Consider the following 24,435-nt stretch of genomic DNA (forward strand, 5'->3'; position numbering starts at 1 on the left):
TTGCACAGTGTGTTCGCTCATCAGATGTGCAGGTAATACTGTGTTGATGGCTGACCATGTGGCTCCCGTGTCCACCAGAAAAACAATTTCGGAGGCCCCCACAGTTAATGACAGCATGGTTCTGCCCTGGCCCTGCTGTCCTGGTGCTCTTCTTGGCCCCGTCAATGTCCACCCCACGGCTCCATGCTGTATTGGCCAGCAGGAAGATGTGATGGCTCCGGTTTTGGTGCCGCCTGTGGTTGTGGTGCCTGTTGTGGATAGCTGGTGTCAGTAGACAGTGGTGCCCTACATTGTGCTGCCCAGTGGTCCAAAGCTCCACATCTTAGACATGCCGCTGTCCGACGGCGGGCCCTGCCCCTCCTCCCACCATTACCACGCCCCCTGCCCCATGAGTAGGGCCGATATGAGAAATATGGACTTGGTCCATAATTATACGGTGGGTTTTGTGGTGGCCCAGATTGAGTAGGCATGTATGTATTTTTGTTCATAAATATTTCTTGTGATTGCATATGTGGCAGTGCAGTCATAGGCATCATGGTGTCAGACTTTGTTTGCTTTTTATTATCATTTACAGATTTCCTGGCTTCTGCTAGTTGAACAGTCAGTAGGTCTCTTTGTAACTTAAGTCTCTCCTTGTCTTTATTATCAAATTTTTCCTTATAATTGTTCATATAGAAAAGATCATAGTTAGGTTTAGTAGATGTCTGAGCCTGTCTCTCTATTTCAGCTGCTTCCATGGAAGTTGATCTTTTAATAATATTTCTAAAATCCCCAAGTGCTAAAGTCACGCCACCTGTCAGACTGTCCAGCTTTCTAATCCAGGCAGCCGCTCCACTACATAAAGGCAGAAGCTGATCGACCAAAGTTTGTGCATCAGTCAGTGATAATGATACATATTTATATGTTCCTGTGCTAGTGGCCACTAATGGAAACATAGTGTCAACGTTAGTGTCAGTCTTATATCTGTCAGGCGGGTGTCGAGGTCCGGTGCTACGTCTCAAAATGTCCGTTTTGTCTGAGGTGTGCATGTCGCATTCTAAAGACTGTTGTTTTAAGTCCAATTGTCTCTGTTCTGCTAGTATAAGTTTTTCCATGGCACGCAATGTTTTGTTCAAATCAGTAATCCGTCTACCACCACGACGTTCATTCGCACTGTCCTCATCATCTGCTATATGTCCGTCATCCTGATCATAGTCAGCCGTTGTGACATGGTCCTCTAAATCTGCTTTAATCCTGATGTTTTGTTTATTTTTACGTGGCATCGAGTTCTTAAATGGAGTTGTTAGTGTTTGTTTATCGACAAGACGCAGATTATCCTGTTCTACATGCTTTCCCGTGTCATCAATAATGTCATAACGGTCAGTATTAATATCCATATGTGTATTTAATATTGACTCATGTGGCTTTCGCAATTGGAATGGGTCGTGTATGTGTGCTTTTGTATATGTGTCACTTTGAGCTGGCTGCTCACAAGCAAAATCCCGACCTCTTGTGTCTGTCTGTACGCTCACTTTGCCGGAATCAACACTGAAAACAGGGAGGATATTATCAACTGGTGGGACATTATCAACTGGTGTGACGTGACCTATGTTATATGGGGGAGGCGGAGCTGTAGGAGCTGTAGGCTCCTCCCCCTTGTGTTTCATATACTCAATGTCCACTTCCGTGTTTACGGCAGTGAGTGATAGAGCGTCCGAAGGTGACTGACCTGGTGTCTTCAATAGCACGAGCTGCGGAATGAGACTGAGGAACGCCATTTTAAAATTTTGAAGCTCCGCAATGTCCGTTTTAGCTATTTTTAAACTTGCGTTTGCCTTAGGTCTCTGAAAAAGGCTAGCCTTACTAACCTCTGCTTCAGCCTGACATAATATTTCCTCCAACTCTCTTTTTAACTGATTAATACCGGTGATTAAAGAAGTTTTCTCCCCCGTGTGTAATTCGGCCCATATTTCAAATCTCTGGAGCACACTTTTGTGCACAACATCCCGCTTTTTCAAATGTATTTGTCCCAGTTTTAATCCCTCAGTTATTATGTCAATTTGTTGCACAAACGGTTTCCATTCCCAGTTCCCCACGCCGTAAATGGCGTTTAATTCATTATGTAAGTCTCTAGGAGTAGCCATAATGTCTGTAAGAAGCTGATTAAAAAATTGGACCTTACCTGAAATGGTCTTCGTTCTAGTTCACCCTTTAATTGCAAATCAATTATCACCGCTAGGTTTCATTGCAATTCAGAGTGAATTAAAACAGTTTCCCCAGCACCCACGCAAATCGCCCACGCAGCCGCCGCTGCTCTCAGCACAGTCCGCCTTAGTTTATATAAAATAAAAAGTCCAAAGTTTTAAAGTCAAGTTTACAAACTCAGCCAAGAAAAGCAGAACCTCCTCAACCCTGTGAAGAATTTCACAGGTTGATATAAAACATAAGTTTGTCTTCAAACACAGTATTGAAGATAAAAGCAAGTCAAGCCTAATTTACATGAAGTATGAAACCGACCCACGGACCGAAAAAGCTTGTTAGGCAGAAGCAAATACCACGCCAATATACGAAATACAATTTATAGTAAATAGAAAAAGCAAGAAAAGCAGGACTAGTATCTCACAACACAGAATTAAACCAACGACTATATTTTAAAAACGAAAACAAGGTTCCAGCCACACTCAACAGGCCACAAGAAATCACAAGATATATTATAGCAAGTGAAAGCAAAATTTTATGAACTAGAGAAATAGCAAGCAGGTTACAAAATATGTTATGATTAACGAAAAATTCAAACCGTGACAGAAAATAATTTTTTAGACGAACTACCATAGTTAAAAATACTAACTAAACCGGAAAAATAAGATTCTTAGAACAATAAGCAGTAAACAAAATACCAAATATATTTTATCTACCACAAATCTAAATTAACAATATCAAAGAAACCAGATTCAAAATTAGAGCAAGTGTTCAATTAACAATTTTCCCTTTAATTCCCATGTTTAAACCTTACAGTTTCCCCGATGTACCCTATTAATTACTCAGCTTTACACCTTGCTCTCCTTTCTCCTATTCTCAACCTCTAAAAACGTCTTTCTGGAGCTCATTGTCTATATTTTCTTAATGTATAGTCTCCAAGAAAGCTCATTTATTTTACTTTATATATTTTACTTTAAAACGTCTTCCGTTCAGGCTCATTGTCATAAATAAACAAACCCCTCATTTTATTGAGGTTCATATTCTTTAAATAACTGTCCTTGAACGAAGCTCATAATTTATACCATTACAAATTTCTTTCCCTATTAATTTCTAAATCTCTCTTTATGACATTTTCCGTTCTCATTAAACACACTCTCTCACTGACACTCTAAAAACAGAGATGTCCTTTCCCCCCTTTTCTCTAAACACACTCACATAAAATTTATGGCTCTTTACAGCACATGGAGGGTTTTCCACACACACACACTCAAAAACAACCGCAGAAGAAAAGGGGGTTGATCAGTCCCCCACTTTCTCCATTCTCTCCCAAAAAAAAAAATTCTTTCAGCTGACACACACACACACATACACATACACAGCAAGACACTCCTCTATCGCCCTCTAGCGAGCAGAGACATACACAACAGTCATGCAAATAGCCCCAAAAAATAACACAGCCTCTCAGACCAGACATAAAACATGAATACACAATCAAATTTCATTAAAATATACAACAAATTGTGGCGGGAACAACATCCGCTCTTTTAATCAATAAATACGCGGGGACAACTTCCGCTCGCGGGCACGACATCCGCTAATATTAATATACTTTAGAGGAGACGAACTCTCACGGACTAACCCTTAGACCAGGCAATTAACACGAAACCTCGTCAGGCTCCGAGCTGAGGACGCCACCACTCTGTCTCAGATGGGCACCAATCATCCATCTATACCATTTTAAATTCCATTATAAAAAACCATGATGGGCACAACTTCCATCGAAACCATAATAAATACCATAACCAAGCAACCCCAAATGTATAAACCAATAAAAAATTATAAAAACATATTTAAAATAAATTGATTTGCTCATTACCTCACTCCAGACCGCCTTCAGACCTCCGCACCACTCTGATTTAGAAATTCCAATATGCAGAATTTGAATAAAACAGGGTCTGCTCACCCACCTCAATAAATTGCGGCCGCGAGTGGAAAGGAGTCCGAAGTCGGTCTTGTTCTCACACTTCCGCACGTCCGGGGTCACCAATTGAAGAATTAAATGTTCTTTTTGGACCGTTCCCAAAGTAATTAAAATTTAGAAGATCTCCAAAAGATCCAAAATACACCCTCTCTCCTGAGGGAGGCGTGCTCGTTCCGGAAGTTTCACAAAAACCAGTCGAGTGAAGTTCAAAGCAAACCAAAGTATTTATTTCAATACTGGTACCAGGAGAACTAATACATAAGAAACGCAACCTAGTGCCCTTCCACGCAAAGTTCTGACCTGCCCATCTGACTCCACAGTTTTTATACCTGATATGACGTATACCCTGCTAACAAGGCGTTTCTGGCTGATTAACATATATTAATATGCATAATTAGACATGTTAGTACTCAGGTTTCTGCGTGCATGTTTCCCATGCACCTATGACCCCAAAACACTCATCCTGCCCTTCTGACTCTGTAGGTTTTATTACCCACATTCCTTTTCTGTCACCAAGATTATGAGGGGTCAGTAATGGACTTTAAGGTCACTGAGGTGCCCTAAAGTTCAACTCCCCCTTTTGGCTAACAGTTGTAATTTATGCTAAAAGCCTGAGTGCAGATCTGTTAAAGATCTAAGAAATTAGAAAGGTGTAAACACTGAGTCAGCATGTCAGTTAGTGTGCAGATTCTAAACTGTTTAAATGCATGGTTAAAATACTGGTTAATCATTCATATGAATACAAGGTTTCATACAATGAATATGTAATTATACTTTCTAATTTTAACTAATCATCATTCAATGATATTTGTCCACTAATACAAAGTAATAAAATTATTTTTCACAACAATTCTTGTTTATAAATATTAGTATTAATAATCCTTGTTATTATTATTAATTCATTATTGTTAATAATGATTAATGATTTATTAATCATTCACATTTCCTCTCAAAATCCAAAAATGACCGTGGAATTTGCAGAAGTTTGATACAACTTTATTAAATTTGTATTCATTAAAGGAGCAGGAACACCCTTGTCTGTGATGTTTCTCTTTTCTCTGAGACCTCCTGTAACAAAATGCACATAAGGCATTTGTTAAAAACAGATTAACTGTGATCTTCAAAATACAATTTGGGCATTTAAACCGTCTAACAGTGATTATGGAAAAGCGAAGACCCACTACGTTAGTACACGATAGGATTCTGAACAGAGGCTCAAGCACTCATGAATAATAATTTACAAATAAATAAATGCTCATTTATTCTGTTTCATCCTGAGTAAACAGACATCGGTGTGCATTTACCTCAGATCAGTATCTGGTAACGACAGACAAACAGGTTTGTTTTCACAGTAAAATATTTAATGTTTTGATTTAGACAGAACATTACCTCAATATCTACATTTATTGTCGGAGTTTGCAGATATTTCATAGTTTTAAAACTGTAAAGTACAAAGAGAATTCGTGTTTTTGTAAAATTACTAACTCTTTAACGTTGAAATCTTTCCTGTCTCTCCACTACTGAGTTGCAACGAATGCCGTGGACACCGAGTTGTCACTCAAAAACTCATTAGCCAATGGGAAGGCACAACTGAGAAGTCCCGCCCACGCGAGAGCTTTGTGCCAAAACTGCTCAAGAATGTCTCGCTGCGCTCCATTCACAACTCCCTACAGTCGCGGTCGCTTGAAATATAGTCAAATAGAATATCCTTATTGGCACTGGCCTGTAGAACTCTAAAATGTGGTTAAGTCACGGGTGTGGAGTCTGTATTAAAGACAAGGAAAAACTGGCACAGTAGTTTTATTTTTTTATTTTCAAGCTTTTACAACATTTTATATCTATATCTATACACACACACACCCCACACAAACATTGGCTCACTCACACACCCAAATCTTCATAAACCTGTTGGCAGAATGGGCTCTAGAACCCAGGATGCATGTCCTCACTGTAATACCCCACAAGTTCCCCATGTCTCCCATGCCCAAAGCAGCCTGAGGACAACAAATAATAAACAGAAGCATACTTTTAATATGTTCTCTTATTTTATTTCCTTATCTTGTCTGTCTTTTGATGTTGTTTGTACTCTGTATTGTAACGCATGCACAATGCTTTGAGTCCTTGAAAAATGCTGTATAATTAAATTGTATTTATTATTATTATTATTATTATCAAAGCCAGCAACACTGCTTTTGACTCCAAAATTCCAACAAAATCTTCTGATCATAAAACATTTATTTGTCAACTTTTTTGCAACCACTGGCAAAAGAAACAGTTCTCAAACTTCATACACAGTTCACAAACCCAGTAAACAGTCTTTATATATCTCTCTACAGTACAGGCAGCACTCCAGTCCATACACTGTGTGAAACTGTTGTTTGTATTCAGTGCTGTAGAGTTTCCAAGTCACAACAGCTGTACGTGTCGAATTTGAGAATTAATAATCAGATTACCGCCTCTTCTTATAAGGAATACAAACATCTTAAAATAAAGTTTACTGAAACACAATAATGCACTTTATACTTACTGTCAAACCACTGAAAATGTGCTTGGTCCCGGAATGACCGTCTTCCAACGGTGTCCCGGAAGAGGGGACACACAAGTGACAGCTTTAAAAAAGCTTGGTCCCCCTCTTCCAGGACAATCTCTAATAGAATCTACTCCAGGACCATGAGGGCATCTGTTAAAGACGTTATAGAAGAGTGCAGACATTGTTTTACAGTTTATTTAAATTTAGTGAAACAAAGAAGCTAAATATAAATTTACTACAGAACCTACATTCCAATTAATGTTTTAAAACAAACCCCAGTTTTCTCATTTGTGAAGACTATGGGACATTAAGCATAATGAAAGTTGAAATGCCCAGTTCAGCTTCAAGAACAGACACATAATAAACACCTGGTCAGTGGAGACTGTAAACATTCTGTCTCCTTTACTGTTAACAGAAAAAAAACAAGGTGAAATCCAGACTGAAATTAATATAAATATTTAAATGAATTTAAATGATAATTGAAAATTAGGTTTATCAGCTACATTTACAAACATTAAGTTGTTTGCAATAAACCAATCAAACAAAAACAATGTAAATAACTCAATACAACGACTTTAACAAGTGGTCTCTCCAAAATGCACACCATCACAGTACAATGTATAATGTGTCTGAAGAGAAAGCTGCATGTGTATGTAAATATTTTTGTTTCAGTAACAGATGTGTATATACCCTGCAGGTGACATGCTCCCTAAAGTAACCAGCACCACCACCTGTGGGATGTCACTCTAACAGACAAATGACAAAGTTTAGAATGCAGTTTAAAGCCTTACTGGAAATGTATCCTCAAAAAAAGTCATAATCTGAAGTAATCACCTGCCTGAAGTCAAAAGGCCAATCAAGGGCCATGTAGAGTGCATACTGAAACATACCATAGATACAGCTGAGAACATTGAACATTGAAGGGTCAAAAGTGGCCTGAACGTGGGCTGGATGCTGAAAAAAATAAAACAATAAAACAATAAAACATAAAAGGAGATTACAGTTTATCTGTGATATGAATGTTCATAGTAACTACATTTGTGAGCTTTTCTTTAAGTCAAAAGTGTTGTTCCTTACTCGGAGGCAATATTATCAGCGAGTTTTTTCTGTGTGTAATTAAGTAACTCTGTTAATTATTTGGCTAAATCAACCACATACAACACGCGTGCCGCAGCTGAATATTCGTGTATTTATCTACGACCCTACTAGTACATACTGAAATAACGAATTTATAACGTGTTCGTGTATCTAGCAAAAACACTGACAACAACGAGCTTTGTAATTATACTTACAAACTAAATGTTTTTACTCACCGACATAACGTGCGCTGTTACTTTTTACGTTAAAAAATTCTGTTTGAGAGTTTTTTGGGCACTAGGGTGAGCTGTGTTCGAATTTACGAGGGTAGGGAACAATTTCGGACACTACCTTAAAATAGTGTACTATATAGTGACTAGAGCACGATTTGGGACACAGAAGTCACTGGGCACGGGCGTGGCTTCTGACGTGGTTGGATGTGGGCGGGGTTGGATGTCCAACTCCGCCTTCCTACAGGCTGCAGCGAGAGGCTTCTCAAACTGCTTACAAAACTCGGGGATCAGGCGCACAAAAGTCAGAGAGCACGCGCAGAACTCAGAGCTCACGCACTAAAACCATGGAGCACAAAAGTCAGAGCTGGATATTTTGTTTGGAAATTATAATTTTTACGTTTAAAGATAAAAATGTTCTTTTTGGACCGTTCCCAAAGTAATTAAAATTTAGAAAATATCAAAAAGTTCCAAAATAGAACCTTCCTCCTCAGGGAGGCGTGCAAGTTTCACATGCACCGTGACCCCAAAACCTTAATTCTTAGGTAGGCTTGACAATATACCTTTTCTTCCCACACTCCTCTCCCATCAACAAGATTCAGAGGAGTCACTAATGGACTTAAGGTCACTGAGATGCCCTACAGTTCAACTCCCCCTTTTGGCTAACACTTGTAATTTATGTGAGCTTGGTATGGCCTAAGTGCACCTCTGTTCAATGTTAAACGTTTAGGAATTTAAAAAGGTGAGTATATCAGTGAGTCAACATATGAGTGCATAGAGGATACAAGGTTTCATACAATGAATATGTAATTATACTTTCTAATTTTAACTAATCATCATTTAAGGATATTTGTCCACTATCACAAAATAATAAAATTATTTTCTACAACACGTTTGAGATGAATTTTTTTGTGCGATTCTTTTTGGCACAAATCTGATTCCATAAAATGTCTCCCTTGTGCGTTAGATAGCGAGATAGCTTATGTTAGCTAACGGTAAATGGCAGTTAACTTATGTTTGCTCTCTTAAACTAAAATCAATTAGCTAGCTTAAATGTACTACATCCATGGGATGTATTTATACAATGATCTACAAACCTCGCACAAATCTTATAAAACAAGTAATAACATCAAAAACATTATTTTATTCCTCACTTCTTTTCTTGCCTGTAGAGGGTCTGTCTAGAAAGAACCAGACAAAACTGGCATCATCCTGATAAAACTGGTTCCTCTAACGGCCAAATCTCTGTAACCTTGGCAACAGTATACAAAATGGGCTGCCCGGTGGAAAATGTGTTATTTCTCCTAATAGCAGTTTTTATTACATTTCTGTTGGGAAAATTTAGAAAAAAGTAAAAGATAAAAAGTAATAGATTATTTTAAATATATTATTGAATTAAATTAGAAAAAAATGTATGTAATTGAACACAATCAATGGATCCACATCTTTCAATGTGTACCTTATCTCAAACATTGATGTAAAACACGTATGTAAGAAAACGTTAAAGAACGTTCATGTAAGGTTCACATGGAATGCTTCAGACTAACAATGGGAGAACTTTTATCAAGGTCTAATAACGTTTATGGAATGTTCCATTGACGTTACTGTAGGAACGTTTGCTTCTAACATTAGGATAACCTTTAAATAACGTTAGCCAAAGTGGTGGGAACGTGTTAGCTGGCCTGCAGCCAAATATAAATAAATCTAGATATAGAATGATTAATCTCTTTCTCTCTCACACACATATCTATGTATCTATTTGTGACATATCAACAAACTCTTCAGAGAGATGAAAATACATATAGCTAAATCTATATCTTTTTGTCTATATCTGATATGTATGTATAAATGTGTGGTGCAAAAAGAAAAGAAAAATTTGTAATAAAGTAAGGCAGAGAAATATGTAGTGTCTTAAGATCCATATGTTTTTTGTCTGTGTTCTTTGGTTTAGAATGTTTAGATTTGTCACCGGAAAAAAGATGTACACCAAATGATAAAATTATTTTCTGGGTATTTTATTCGGATAGATCCCACTCTAGGGATTCTTATGTAATATCAGATAGAAATAAATTTAGTATTTATAAAAAATCTAAACACAAATAAATCACTGGTCTCATACATACAATGAGCCTCAAATGTAAAATAAATAAACAATTATAACAAAAACTGGAGTGTAACTTTAAAAAAAATAAATAAAATTATATAAGTGGTGAATTTAGGATGGACAGGCAGAGGAATTTCATATTGGCTTCAAAACCTCTCTCAAGCAATCCATGGTGTTTGATCTGATGCTGTCCTTTCTTTGTAATAAAGCTTTTTATATTCAAGCAAGTCAGTGTCAGCTTTTTTAACATCTTTGCATCACTATTTAGTAAACAACAATGCTTTTATAGTTTGTGTATTAATTGTTGACAACAATTTTTATTGTGTTTTGTATTTTTTGGTTTCTTTAGGCAAATAATCTTGCTATTTTCTGGTATAGATGTTGTCTGGCCTTCCTAATTAGGTATGTAATTAATAAGCATAAACATAAAATTCACACATTTTTCAATGTTCAGCTAGCTGGCAGTGGTAGAATGAGAAAAAGAAGCCTGACAGCGTAGTTTATGTAATCTACTCAAAGCACTTGTGCTTGTAAAATAGAAAAATTATTAACTCTCTCTGCGTTTATAACTCAATGGCCACAGTATTTGCTCTAACACCTGTAATAGATAAGAGATAAGAAACTCAGTAACCGGTCCCCTCCATGGTGTGTTCCTGCCTTGCACCCAATGATCCTGGGTAGGCTCCGAACTCTCCGCGACCCTGAATTGGATGAGCTGTTACAGACAATGAATGAATGAATGACAAATGTCTGTAACCGCCCAGGGTGTGTTCTTGCCCTGCGCCCTGTGATTCTGAATAGGTTTTGGACACATTGCAACACTAAACTTTATTTTAAAACTGTATTTTATTCATTATTGCTCATTGAACTTGAGGGTTGAGGATATAAAGAGAAAGTTCAACCTCCTTGATCCCAAACTGTTTCATGAAATTAATAGCAACATGTAAATAAAATATATATGACAATATTGACATTGTTACGTTTGCATTTCACTATGCTTAAATCTGTCTCCTTACTATGATCCTTCAAAGTTCAAGTTTTCTATTTCTAAAATTCTAAATCTGTAACTAAAATAACAGTCAAATTAAAACAAAGGGCAGCAAATAAGCCAATGTATTCAGCCTACACTTATTAAGATATGCATGTGAATATAGATGTTGAGAAATGTTTATCACATTATTAAATGTGAAAGCATTTGTTCTGCAGCACAGCAGGTCCTTCTTGTATGTCTTCTGCATTTTCCAGGTGATTACATCTATTGTAATCAGCACAAAACCTTCATTTCATAGTTGGAATACCATGTCCTATTTAGAGGCATCTATGGTTATTGATTTAATTAACTCTCAATTATTATATAATTATTATAATTGACATATTACTTAAAATTAAAAAAATAAAGTTCGATTAACAACAAACAACACACACACACACACACACACACACACACACACACACAAAGAACACTTCAAATAATGATTTGATTCTTTTGATTTGAAGTCTTTGGTAAACAAACCAAATATATGTACAAATGTGCCTTTTGGAAAAAAAAAATACAAAAAATCAAAATAAATGAGTGTGCCGTAACGTGATGTCAAAGTATTTATTCAAAAAATCTATACACTTTTATGACTTCAGTAATATACTGCGTTCTGTCTGCCTCATTATATTTGTCTGCCTCATAAATATTTTTAATTTGCTCTCTGAATATCTTTTTTGGTAGCCCTTAAAGGGAATGTCTAGGACTGTGGGGAACTGCTCTCTGGTTGTTAACATTCCGAAGCTATGCGCCTTTAAAGGTTAAAAGAATGACTGTTGTTTGTACGTGGATTAAGTTTAACTTCTTTGTAAGTTTTTATTCACAGTTTGAATGACCACAGAAACTCATTTGTAAATTGAGTTGTTTAGTTTTGTAGCACATTCGGTAATGTAGTTAGCTGAGATATTTCAACCTTAAGTGATCCGAAACCACAAACATAAGTCAATATTACCCACCTATGGAGCAGGAATAGAGCAATACCCTCATTTCAGTTCAACATTTGCGTTCTCTCCATGGTCTAAAAGTACATTAGACTGGTTTGAGGACGAAAACAGACTGGAGAGCTAGTAAATGGTGAGGAAATATCTGCGTGGGTTTCCTGTGGGTGCTCCGGTTTCCTCTCACGGTCCAAAAACACATGTTGGTGGGTGGTTTGGTGACTCAAAAGTGAGTGTGTCTGTGTGTGTGTGCCCCCTCCAGGATGTATTCCCGTTTTGTGCCCAATGATTCTGGGTAGGCTCCAGACCCACCGTGAACCTGAAGTGGATAAGGGTTGCAGACAATGAACGAATGAACATTATTGATCAATAAATGTACAAAGAGTGTAAATTAACCTTGTGCAACTGTGGTGGTCCAGTTTTGTTCCCTAAAGGTGCATTACATCCTCTTCTCCAGAAACAGAGGTGAATTTAAAAAATATTTAAAACTTATTTGGAAAATACAGTAGAAAAATCACTGCTATAATTACAAAAGGTTTTTTTTTCAGTATATTGCTTTATGGCAGTAAGACAATGAGTCAGTGAGTGGAGGATGAGGAGAAAGAGTCTATGATGTCTCACCAGAAGCACATAGCAAAAGTCATTTGACCACAGCAGCAATAACAAAAATAAAGATATGGACCTACAGGTTTTTCCCTCCTTATTTATAAGGGCTTTGGGACCGACACTACAATGTGATGCATTCACCTAAATTTACTTAAAGTAAAAAAAGTCAATGAAGTTCTTTAGAAATCATTTAAAACTTATTTGGAAAATGCAGAAGACACATCATTGCTATAGTTTCAACAGTTTTATTTTCTTAAGTATATTGCTTTATTGCAGTAAAACAATGAGTCTGAAGTTTGCTACTCCTGATTCCAATTTCAGGGAGCAACAGTCATTTGACCACAGCAACAATAATAATAATAATAATAACAACAATATTACAATGTCACACACTCCAGGGACCTGGGGTTGTGGGTTCGAGCCCTGTTCTGGGTGACTGCCTGTGAGGAGTTTGCTTTCAATCATTTAATTCATTAAAATTACAGTCTGTGTATCTAAGCCTTTACTTGTTGCTTACAAGGAAATCACACGCTACATTCTTTTTGTGCATTTTTGGGAAGAGGCCAGAGAATTTCAACAAACTTGAAATTTAAGTAACAGTAAGTGAAGCCAATTTATGACAGCAAAACATCTTAGCTATTTCTTTGCTGTCGTGAGATAGAGATGTCAGAAGTACAACAAATATAAAAGAACATGAGCCTTAATTTAATTAACTCCATGCACCCTAGATATTTTGGATTTGGTCATTGTTTTGTTTTGTTTTTTTGTTGTCAGTGCCAGTTTAAACAGTAAATATGTAACATAGCCATATTCAAAATGTTGTGTTCCTTTCTAAACATCCTTAGCTACTCAAAAATGTACCTCGCTTGAGGTTTAAATGATAACTGATATTTGATATTTTCTTGAAGTTGACCAAAATACTCTAATGCGCCTGTTTTTTTTTTGTTTGTTTTGTTTTGTTTTTAATATTTATGAATGTAAAACCTTCTAAACATATTCTAACTTCAGATATCCTTGCAAAAATTGTTAGTCTGGGGTGTTGGTTAGTCACAAACCTGAGTATTTATGATGATAATTTCTTTCATGGCGTATAACTGTGACAAAATAAATCAGTAGCGTTAGACCTTATTTTCCTCGATATTGTCAGCCCTAGGATTCATGACTGATAAAACTCTGACAGTTACAACAGGCCCAGGCTTTGAACATTTATTTGAGCAGTCCAGCTTCTTGCAGCCCCTCAAGTGTTAAATCTGTAGTATTAAATTATTATTATTTTTTTCTGTTCTAGTCATAACCTAGTGATTTAAAAGTAAATAAATGAGCAACGTTTTCCAACTCGGGATGGTAAGAATGTAAACAGATGCAAAACCCAACAGCTCTCTTGGTAAGAGGGGCATTGGTGTCCACAACACGTGTGATGGACATATGGAAGAATTTTTTATTGATGTGCTCTAAAACACCACTCATTCTGGGAAGTCTGTGGCAATTCTGCAAGGCAATTCCAGTCCTCATTCTATACATCCTGCTACAACAATCTGCCTGCTGTCCTAATCTGGCCTTAGATAACCGAGGCATCAACAATGATCAAATTTGTGACAGGGAAATCTTAGGAGCTCTAGGTCAATGTTTCTGATAAAGTGGCCAGTGAGTACAGGCTTATCAGACAAGACAAACAGATGTACAAGGAATATAATATTATAATTTATAAATACATATTTTAGAGAGCAGTTTGCCTATCTTCTAAAAAAATTAATATAAATGAAATAATAATGAAAATAATAATTATTGTTATTTCTATAGCAACTAACATCAATAAAGCTCTACATGTTTTACAGTGTAACTGCAATTAATTCATAACTTTTTTAAATATATAAAAAACTATATAAATACGAATTATTTTAATGTGTCACTTTTGTTATCACTAAACTAAGCTGTTTGGCATTGGCAGAGAGGATTTGGCGAATTTTTCACGGGCGCAACTCACAGCTCTACTGCTCATCCCACAAATGCATGTTCCTTACAAATGTGGCTAAATTTAAAAGGGAAATGAACAAGCTTGCCAATGGTATAAGAATTATTGCCAAGAAGCATTGTTACAACAAAGAAATAATCTACCAGACACACATTTCCTTACTTTTTGTGCTATGCTGATTTATTATCAAGAAAATCTGTGCCTCCAGCTAAACTACTAGAGTGAAACAAAGAAAAGAACAGGACAAACTTCATTATTAAAATCAAGCTTGATTCGGGTAAAAGCTTGGCTGTTTTAATCAAAACTGAAAGTATTTTTTACCCATGTTTAACAGGTTCCTCTTGGTAAATACCTGCATACATTAGCTATTGTATCAGAGTGTATATAACCCAAAATTACGCTCTTCTCATCAGGTGGCCTGCAGACAGCTGCTCTACACACAGCACTGGTAACCTGTAATCTGGTAAGACTTTCAGTTAATCTGTTTTTCATTAATCTCAGTATATATATGTTTTTTTTTTATTATTTTTTTTTATTAATATCAATAAATATATTTAAATTCAAAACCACATTTTGAAATTTGTATAAAGTCAATTAATCTAGAGAAAAAGTTCTATTTTCTTAAGATTGTTTTATATTTTTCATGAAATCATGTGCCTGATCCATAAAACCTAAAATGGATGTAAAATGTAAAATGAGTAAAATTGATGTTTCAGCCAAATTCATCAACACTGCGTATAAACAGACTTTTTTAAAAGTTTTAATAAAATTTACAGTTAGTACTGTGAAAAAAAGCATATTGTTTATTACTTATGATTTCTTTCACATCATCTTTCAGTAATTATTAAAAAAAATTCATACATTTATCCATGCCATGGAATGAACACAAACAGCAGGTTCTGATCATTACATTTAGCTCATGCTAAGTGTGTGTGTGTTCATCATTGATGTTTTCCTGTGTTGTAGGTTCTCATTTCACAATGGATTTTCCACTTCCGCTGTGTTTGGTCGTTCTGCTCTGTTTGAGTGAGTCCATGTGCTGACCTTTACTAAATAGAGGGGTTAAATGTCATGTGAAGTTATACATTCAGTTTTATTATATTTCTATACTGCTTTTCTTTTTTAATATCAGAGATGGTGCAGAAGTGACTCAAAACATTACAACACAATTCTCTCTCTCTCTCTCTCTCTCTCTCCTTCAGGTGGGGTGGAAAAGACACAAGGACAAGGTCAGCTAGCTAACATTATATGACATTATAACAGCTAGATAGCTTATTTGAACTTTCCTTCACTTTGTGAGCTCTTAATTTAAAGAATGTATTGAGAATGTCCTTTGTTAGAAAACGCTACACTGAACAAAGAGAAAACCTTGAGAGAAAACTTGACAAACTTAATAAAAAAAAAAAACATTATTAGCAGAGGTCTCTGAAGTTGTGTGTTCGATGATAACTTTTAACAATTTTCTTCCAGCGCTGCCTGCACCACTCCTTCAGTTTGGGCCTGGTGTTGTTCACTCTGCTGTTACTTGGGATGGAAATTATCGACAGATCCCACTTCAGCAGAATTTCTCCTACTTTGAAAGACAGTACAGTCAACTCTATGTAAGTGACTGGACAGAATGTTTCGAGATGCTGAATACCTTCCAGATATATTTGTACCCTGGATAAATAATAAGAGCATCACAGTAAACCTTGAGCTAATTTTAATATTTTGACTTTAGTGTCAAAATCCTACGGAGCACCTATACTCTCATGGTGGAAAAATATTATTTAGAGACTTAATCCGTTCCCTTAATTTAATAATCCATTCCCCAAATTTAGGAATCCGTTCCCTCAATTTAATAAACCTTTCCCTCAGTTTAGAGAGACATGACACAGGCTATGCATTAGGACACACGTTTGATCGCTCCTGTTCATTCCTTATTTACACTACAGCCATATTTTATAGACTAAATCCTGAATAGTTCAGGTCGAGGAGGGAGTGAACCTGATGGGACTCCATTTTGTTTTTAACTGAGTGAGTTTGGCGCGGCACATTCAGCTGGAGGCGGGACAGTGGGCTCCTGTTTTTTCGGCAGTTAGCCGTGTCTCATTCTCTCTTTCTCAAGCAAATTATTCAGTAAAATCCAGCTGACCTGCTATTGTCATTCAAGAATGAATGTTTAAAAATGTATAAAACCATTAAAAATAAGCTGTGTAGAGGATTACACCTATCAGTGAAACAGTAAAACTTGCATAGGCATATGTTTATAACTACTTTCTTAATTCTATACTGTCTGCAGCAAAGCGTAGATTACGAAATAAATGTACAGTACTTTTAATAAACATACAGAATGAAGATGACCTGAAAGCTGGAACTGTCCTTTTTCCGTTGGTGTAGTGTACTTTATATAAATATTACAAACATACATTGCATGGATTGTGTTATGGACAGGAGAAAATTGGGCAATATTAGTTTCTGACCAGTATTTTTTGCAAAAATCGTGGTCACAGGTGTCATATGATCACACCATGCCCATTTACCTTGAATGATGTGTCAAATTAAATCTTAGGGTGTCCTCTTGTGGACAATATGATGTATTGCCTGATCTCATTTTCCTCGGTTGAGGCTCAATTCTGTCCACAAAAGCACCGTTAGGTTTTATTTATTTTTTTTATGTGGTAATTTATAAATAAAGACAATAGCAGATCAGCTGGATTTTACTGAATAATTTGCTTGAGAAAGAGAGAATGAGCCGCGGCTAACTGCCGAAAAAACAGGAGCCCACTGTCCCGCCTCCAGCTGAATGTGCCGCGCCAAACTCGCAGAGTTAAAAACAAAATGGAGTCCCATCAGATTCACTCCCTCCTCGACCTGAACTACTAATATTTTAGTCTATAAAAAGTGGTTGTAATGCTTAAATAAGTAATGGACAGGGGAGATCAAACAAGTGTCCTAACGCATAGCCTGTTTTCATGTCTGTCTGAAAATGATTGTTGAATTGACGGAACGAATTACTAAATTGAGGGAACGGAGTAAGTCTCTAAATAATATTTTTCCACCATGAGACTTTAGGGGCTCCGTACAATCCTGTTTCAGAATAAAACATTTTACAATGAATATTTTACTCTTGACTTTCAGCCCCAGTCAATTACTTAATAAAGTGCTGTAATCTTGTTTTTGTTTTTTTTACCTGCCAGTACATATGTCAAAAGTCCTTAAACCTCTTTTCATAGTAGCCTGGGATGTGGGATGTGGACAATGGGAAATCAAGGTTGCACAATTGCAATTACAAAAAACACACAAGTCCTTGTTTGTGGGTCCCGAGGTCACAGCCTCATAAATGAGACACAGTCATAATGTTGAAGGTAAACTGAATTCTTCCTCTGCTTCTTCCTCAGCTCAGTATGGATGGTTTCCTGTCTTTTACACCCCTCTCACCCGATACCTACGTCCCAAGTATACAGGAAGACATCATTGCTCCACTGTGGACTGACCTCGACATGTACACCAGAGGAGAAATCTCCTATGAGCAAGCCACAAATGGTCCTCTTCTGCAGACAGTTACAGACCAAATGGACTTGATTTACCCTGGATTCACTGCTTCCTGGGTCTTTGTCAGCACTTGGTTGAACATGGAATTTGAACCTGACACAGGGGTAAGTGTCCATCACATCCACAGCCATATCATTTCAGTTACTGCTTGAAACCTGAACTATTTTTGATGATCTCTCTCTCTCTCTCTCTCTCTCTCTCTCTCTCTCTCTCTCTCTCTCTCTCTCTCTCTCTCTCTCTAGGCTGGCTTACAGACACAGGACAACAATCAAAATTTCACCGTTCACGTCTCCAGCATCACTAACCTTCCTTTGAGCTCCAATGTTGGAATACCTGGTCGATGGATTTTCCAAGTTGCCGGTTCACCTCTGGGTACATTTACTTTCACACTGTCTCCAAACTGATTTTATGATTAAAGGCTCCACACTATTGACATGGATACTAAGGATGTTTAATCAGTTCATTCAGAAAACTAAGAGTCTGTTACCTTTTACTTTAAAATCAAATGTATAAGCCTAGGTATAAACAAATGGACATTTTGAGTTCCAGCTAATTTTGTTCACTGGACCAGGATTTATGGATGGCTCTTTACATATGACTGGTCTGTTACTAAGAATCACTCAACCAAATTAATGACCTATTTATATTATCATATTTCTTCCAGTTCCAACCATACTGTTTCCTGTTCTGTCTTCTGCTGATCACCTTGTTCTTTATGAGGGAAATTTCCAACAGATCCAGCTCAGTCAGCCATTTAACTACTTTGGAAGATCTTACTCACAATTATATGTAAGTAAAACAATGAATACTTTTCAGAGTAATATGTATTCTGTGACAGTAACTTTCAGCACAGTTCAAAGCCTCATTCAAGGCTAAGGTAAGAGTAATCAAGAGGAGCATTTAGTAAGTGCTAATAGCACAGTTTTATTTGATTATTTTTAACGTAAATTTGAACATGACCAAATGTGAGCCTCTAAAAGAACATACACACACAAATAACCAAGGACTGGTTTAGTCACCAAAGCTGATTTATTAAATGTAACGTCAACTATTTAAAATTGATTATACCTCCGAATAATATTATGGACTACAGAGACACATGAGAAGGAGGAGGGATGATTAAAAATATGAAGGAATTTCTCTATGATAACTACACTAAATTCTAAAAGCGAGCTATAATTTATCCCAGAAATACACTCTGAGCTAAAAACACCAAACTCTGAGCTATGAAATAAAATCACATGACCTTACTCTCCCCTTGGATATGATGACGGGATGATGTGAGACGAGGACTTACCAGACGCACAGATCATGGAGCTTTCCACAGACATTGGCTTGATTGTGTTGCAGCAGAAGTCATCCGTTATTCCTCTTCTTCCCAGGGCTTTGGTCAGATACACAGCTGTAGTGGGGTGACCCCTCAGAATGATCTGCCACTTTTGGCAAACCACAGGCACGTTTGTCTTAGGCTGGAACACACCCTGGAGGGGGCGCCAGTCCTTCACAGGGCAACACACACACACACACATTCACTCACACTTTTTGGACGCTTTTTTTGATTCGCCAATCCATCTATCAAAGAGTGTATTTTGGACCATGGGATGAAACAGGAGCAGATGGAGGAAACCCTTGCAGATACGGGGAGAACACACCAAACTCCTCACAGATAGTCGCCTGGAGCGGGACTTGAACCCACAGCCTTGGAGGTTTCAGAATCCTTTACGACAAGGATCTCCCAGAAGTGAAGTCACAGAGAATGTACTACAAATTAGACAAAACAAAATAAGAAAAAAATACTTGTTGAAACGAGTTAATTACCAAAGTCTCCGCATCTCTGTGTAATTCCTTTGCACTTATGGCCAACACGGTACTACCACATTTGGGTTCAATCATGAACCCTAAAAGCTATCAAAAGCACCATTTGAACAGTGTCAGTAACTTTTATGGTGGATTCGCACTGAATAAGAAATCTTGTTGAAAATAACAGAGATGATTCACGGACTGCCATTACATAATGTGCATCAGGCACAGCAGATATACTGGAGTTTTTAGACTATCACTACTGTTCTAACACAATCCTCCCACCAGAAATATCCAGCCCACAACTACCTTATTTCCAAGTCCTTCAAAATATATGATAGCTGATATGATGGCAAAAAGCCTTATTAATCCTTCACATATTTATTATAACTGAGATTATAAATAGTTTAATGGTAACTGAATGAGTAGGATACATGTTAATAACTCGTCTGTAGGCTACTATTGTGAACAAATCCTACATAAAGCTACCAAATATTTCTCTCCACTAAGTGATTCTTAAGGCCACTGGAAAGAATTAAAACCACTGAGATACTCTGGTAAAAATTACTCTACCCCATGTCCTCAGGTAAAATGAATTCTGTCTGAATAGGACAAGAATCATTGAGTTAGGAACACCTACCTTTTTTCTACACTCATTGTCCATTCTCTCAGCTCCACTGACCATACAGGGGCATCCTGTTTTTATACAATTAGACTGTAGTTCACCTGTGCATTTTATATGCATCTATGCAGCTATTCTTTAGATTAACAAGAAAACAGCAAGTAATAAGAGAAACATTAGTTACAGAGCAGCTTAGAAGGATGACTTTTTTTCATGCAGTATTTAGAATTTTATAAGTAATTATTTCTATTTATTTCTTTTTCAGCTGAGCATGGATGGCTTCCTGTCTTTTGATTTTAATAATAATCTCTTCGCTGATGGCTACTATCCATATAACCAATTACCAAGTGCAAACATGATCGCTGGACTCTGGACTGATATTGACACTTACACCAGAGGAGACATTACCTTCCAGCAAGCTACAAGTGGCCCCCTTTTGCAACAGGCTACAACTGTAATTAAACAGAGCTTCAGTTTGACCAGCTTCTCTGCCACCTGGGTGTTCGTGGGCACTTGGCAGAATGTGGAATTTGAACCTGACACAGAGGTAAGTGCCAGTCCTTATAACTGAGCTGCTGCCTCAAGACCAACATCTGACATCTTTGTTCTCTTTAAGGCGGTCACTTTCCAAGTGGTCTTGATCTCTGGTGCAGACAGTAGCTCTTACGCCCTGCTGCAGTATGTCACCATTCCTACTGATTATGAATACTGGAAGGTAAGAGGAGCATGTTCCTGTATACATATAATTTTAGATTTTTTCACAATGTTCCAAGATCTCCACATATCCAAAACTCTAAGGAGTTTATTCTCTTTTAATAGCATTTGCTCTATTGATTCTTTTATTTAAATGATTGTTTTTAGGCCGGTTATCAAACAGCAGACAACAGCTATCAGTTCCAACTCCCAGTCTCCACTATTACTAGCCTTCCTTCATCCACCAATGTTGGAGTTCTCGGTTGCTGGCCTTTTAAAGTTAACGGTACAGAATCTAGAGCTTGTGGTCTTTGCTGTTGTTGTTGTTGTTGTTGTTGTTGTGTGTGTGTGTGTGTGTGTGTGTTTTAATATTTATAGCAATTTATCTAAATTAAATTAATCTTAATGTTTTAATTGATATGATATTTTATTGCAGTGATAGTTAGTAATATTTACTAAAGCACAGAACACAATGCTTCACCATCCCCGTGATTAGAGTGTAACACTAGTGCTAAAAAACTGATGGCATGCTGCTGGGTGTTTTCCAGAACCGTTTGGGCTATTCTTTCCTGTGCTACCTACGGCTGTCCAGAACGCTCTTTCTGGAGACGGGTCTTATGTTCAGATCCAGCTTCAGCAGCCCTTCTCCTACGCTTCAAGACAATACTCAACACTATATGTAAGTAGAAAAAAGGCATATGTAAAAAAATAAGTATTAAAAACCACATCATCTTATTGTAAATGTCTGACAGACAATAACTTTGCTATAGTATATTACAATAACTGCTATATCTGCTATAACTAACTCACTAAATGAATAAATGCTTCTGGATTTCAACTGGGAAAAACTTTTGTACTGAAGTAATTTAATAATCTTACCTACATTTTCTTTACTTAAAAACATACATATTTAGAGATCAATATAATAAACACCAGCAAACAATCATTTTGCTTCGCACAGCATATTTGCAAGTGTTAAATAAATACAATTAGTGTTAAATGATCACAGAGGGATCACAGACCTTATTACCCTCAGTGTTCATTTAAAATTAGGTTAAGGGTTTTAATTCTGTTCCCTTGATCCAGACCAAACAGGAACACGATACATTGTTAAATTTTAGTTCTGATTTGTTTAATTTCACACTGATCCTTTTACAATTGTGGCATACGTATGATTATATTTTGTCTGATGCCTTTTAATATCTGATATTTGGTCGTGGTTCGGTTGTTTGGTACACATCAGAGTTCAAAGGGTGCATTCACACATACTCTAACGAACCACACTAATTATACAATTGCACCATGGTTTGTTTTAATCGAATCAAAGCTGACAGTCTAATCACAAATTAAAAGCAAAATTGCTGTGTGAATTCCATAAATACAGGTTGTTAAATTAGACATTTGCAGTTTATGATGTTACTGACAAATCTGTTTTGGATCTCGTAAACAGTTTGGTGTAGTCTAATAGGTATTTTGGCTTTACAAATAAATAAAAATAAATAAAAGATGACCATATAATGATTACAGATCGCCTCAAAAAGACAAGTGGCTGCACTGTCTGAGAATTCATACAGTTCTTAAAGGAAATGATATATATATATTTTTTATGTCTCCCTCAGCTCTATATGGATGGTTTTGTGTCTTTTCAAGCCATCCCTGAATATGATGGCTACTATCCATACATCAGTGCAGACATCATTGCTGCACTGTGGACTGACATTGACATTTACACAAGAAACAACATCTCCTATGAGCAAGCCACAAGCGGACCTCTTATAAATCAGGCTTCATCTGCAATTCAGCAACTCTTTCCTGGAACAGCCTTCACCGCAGGCTGGGTCTTCGTTGCCACTTGGAGTAATGTGGAGTTTGAGCCTGATGTGGGGGTAAGTGCACATCCACACAGTTCATTCTCTACATCTACGTGTTCATTCATTCATTCATTCATTATCTGTAACCCATATCCAATTCAGGGTCGCGGTGGGTCCAGAGCCTACCTGGAATCATTGGGCGCAAGGCAGGAATACACCCTGGAGGGGGCGCCTGTCCTTCACAGGACAACACAGACACACACACACATTCACACCTACGGACAATTTTGAGTCGCCAAATCACCTATCAACGTGTGTTTTTGGACTCTGGGAGGAAACAGGAGCACCCGGAGGAAACCCACGCGGACACGGGGAGAACACACCAACTCCTCACAGTCTACGTGTTCAGTGTGTGACATATATTTTCTTCTTGAAGGGGGTGACTTTCCAGATTGTCTTGATCTCGGATGGAGACAGTGACATGTCTTACGTTCTGCTGAACTATGGTAACATGCCGGATGATCCTGAAGCCTGGAAGGTGAGAGAAATCAATAGAATACTTAATTACATTCTGAGATGAGAGACAATTTCAGTAGCATTTAATACTTTGCTTGGGATTATAATCTTTCCAGGCTGGTTATTTCACTTGGGACAACACCCAACAATATGCCATTTCAGTCCCCAGTACCACCAACCTTCGTACAAGCACTAATGTCGGCAAGCCTGGTCGATGGGCCTTCCGTGTTGATGATAAAAATCACAAATTTATTTATTAAGTTATTTATTAACCTCTGTAAATGTTCAGTTCCTTTCACTAAGTTTAAAGTGTAATTATATTTTTAATGCTCTGTGAAAGTCTGTGAATTTTTTACACATAGGGGCACTACAAATACATAGAGACACATTTTTTATTAATGACAATTATGTGTGGTGTAAATATATATATATATATATATATATATATATATATATATATATCCTCTCTCTCTCTCTCTCTCTCTCTCTCTCTCTCTCTCTCTCTCTCTCTCTCTCTCTCTCTCTCTCTCTCTCTCTCTCTCTCTCTCTCTCTCTCTCTCTCTCTCTCTCTCTCTCTCTCTCTCTCTCTCTCTCTCTCTCTAGCCTGTGCATTTTTGAACTGCTCCCCCAATCCTGACACTTTTGGTAAATGGTTCTTTTAAAATCTAAATTTTAAATTGTTTTACCAAAGGAGGTTCCTGGAATATATGTTCATATATTGACTGTTCTTCTTACTTCTGTAGATTCCAAAGGGGATAGACAAAAGTTAAAAGTGCTGAAAGACAGTCGATACCACACACCTCATTC

General features: G+C 37.1%; 1 protein-coding gene across 1 annotated transcript; it reads left to right on the forward strand.

Annotated features, from left to right (window-relative positions):
* The first annotated feature begins 328 nt into the window (after positions 1-328).
* LOC136691401 (sushi, nidogen and EGF-like domain-containing protein 1) lies at positions 329-23,888 on the forward strand. The gene is made up of 6 exons (XM_066663961.1): positions 329-392; positions 18,851-18,975; positions 20,874-21,155; positions 21,225-21,255; positions 23,586-23,650; positions 23,745-23,888. The coding sequence occupies exons 1-6, from the start codon at positions 329-331 to the stop codon at positions 23,886-23,888; spliced, it is 711 nt and encodes a 236-aa protein (XP_066520058.1).
* Positions 23,889-24,435: the final 547 nt, after the last annotated feature.

Source organism: Hoplias malabaricus, chromosome 3 (genome assembly GCF_029633855.1).
Source record: "Hoplias malabaricus isolate fHopMal1 chromosome 3, fHopMal1.hap1, whole genome shotgun sequence".
NCBI classification, from domain to species: Eukaryota; Metazoa; Chordata; class Actinopteri; order Characiformes; family Erythrinidae; genus Hoplias; species Hoplias malabaricus.

Coding starts and splice junctions, on each gene's coding strand:
- LOC136691401 (XM_066663961.1), top strand. CDS start 329: ATGCCGCTGTCCGACGGCGGGCCCTGCCCCTCCTCCCACCATTACCAC. Junction 18,976..20,873: donor GATCTTACTCACAATTATAT/GTAAGTAAAACA, acceptor TTTCTTTTTCAG/CTGAGCATGGATGGCTTCCT. Junction 21,156..21,224: donor AATTTGAACCTGACACAGAG/GTAAGTGCCAGT, acceptor GTTCTCTTTAAG/GCGGTCACTTTCCAAGTGGT.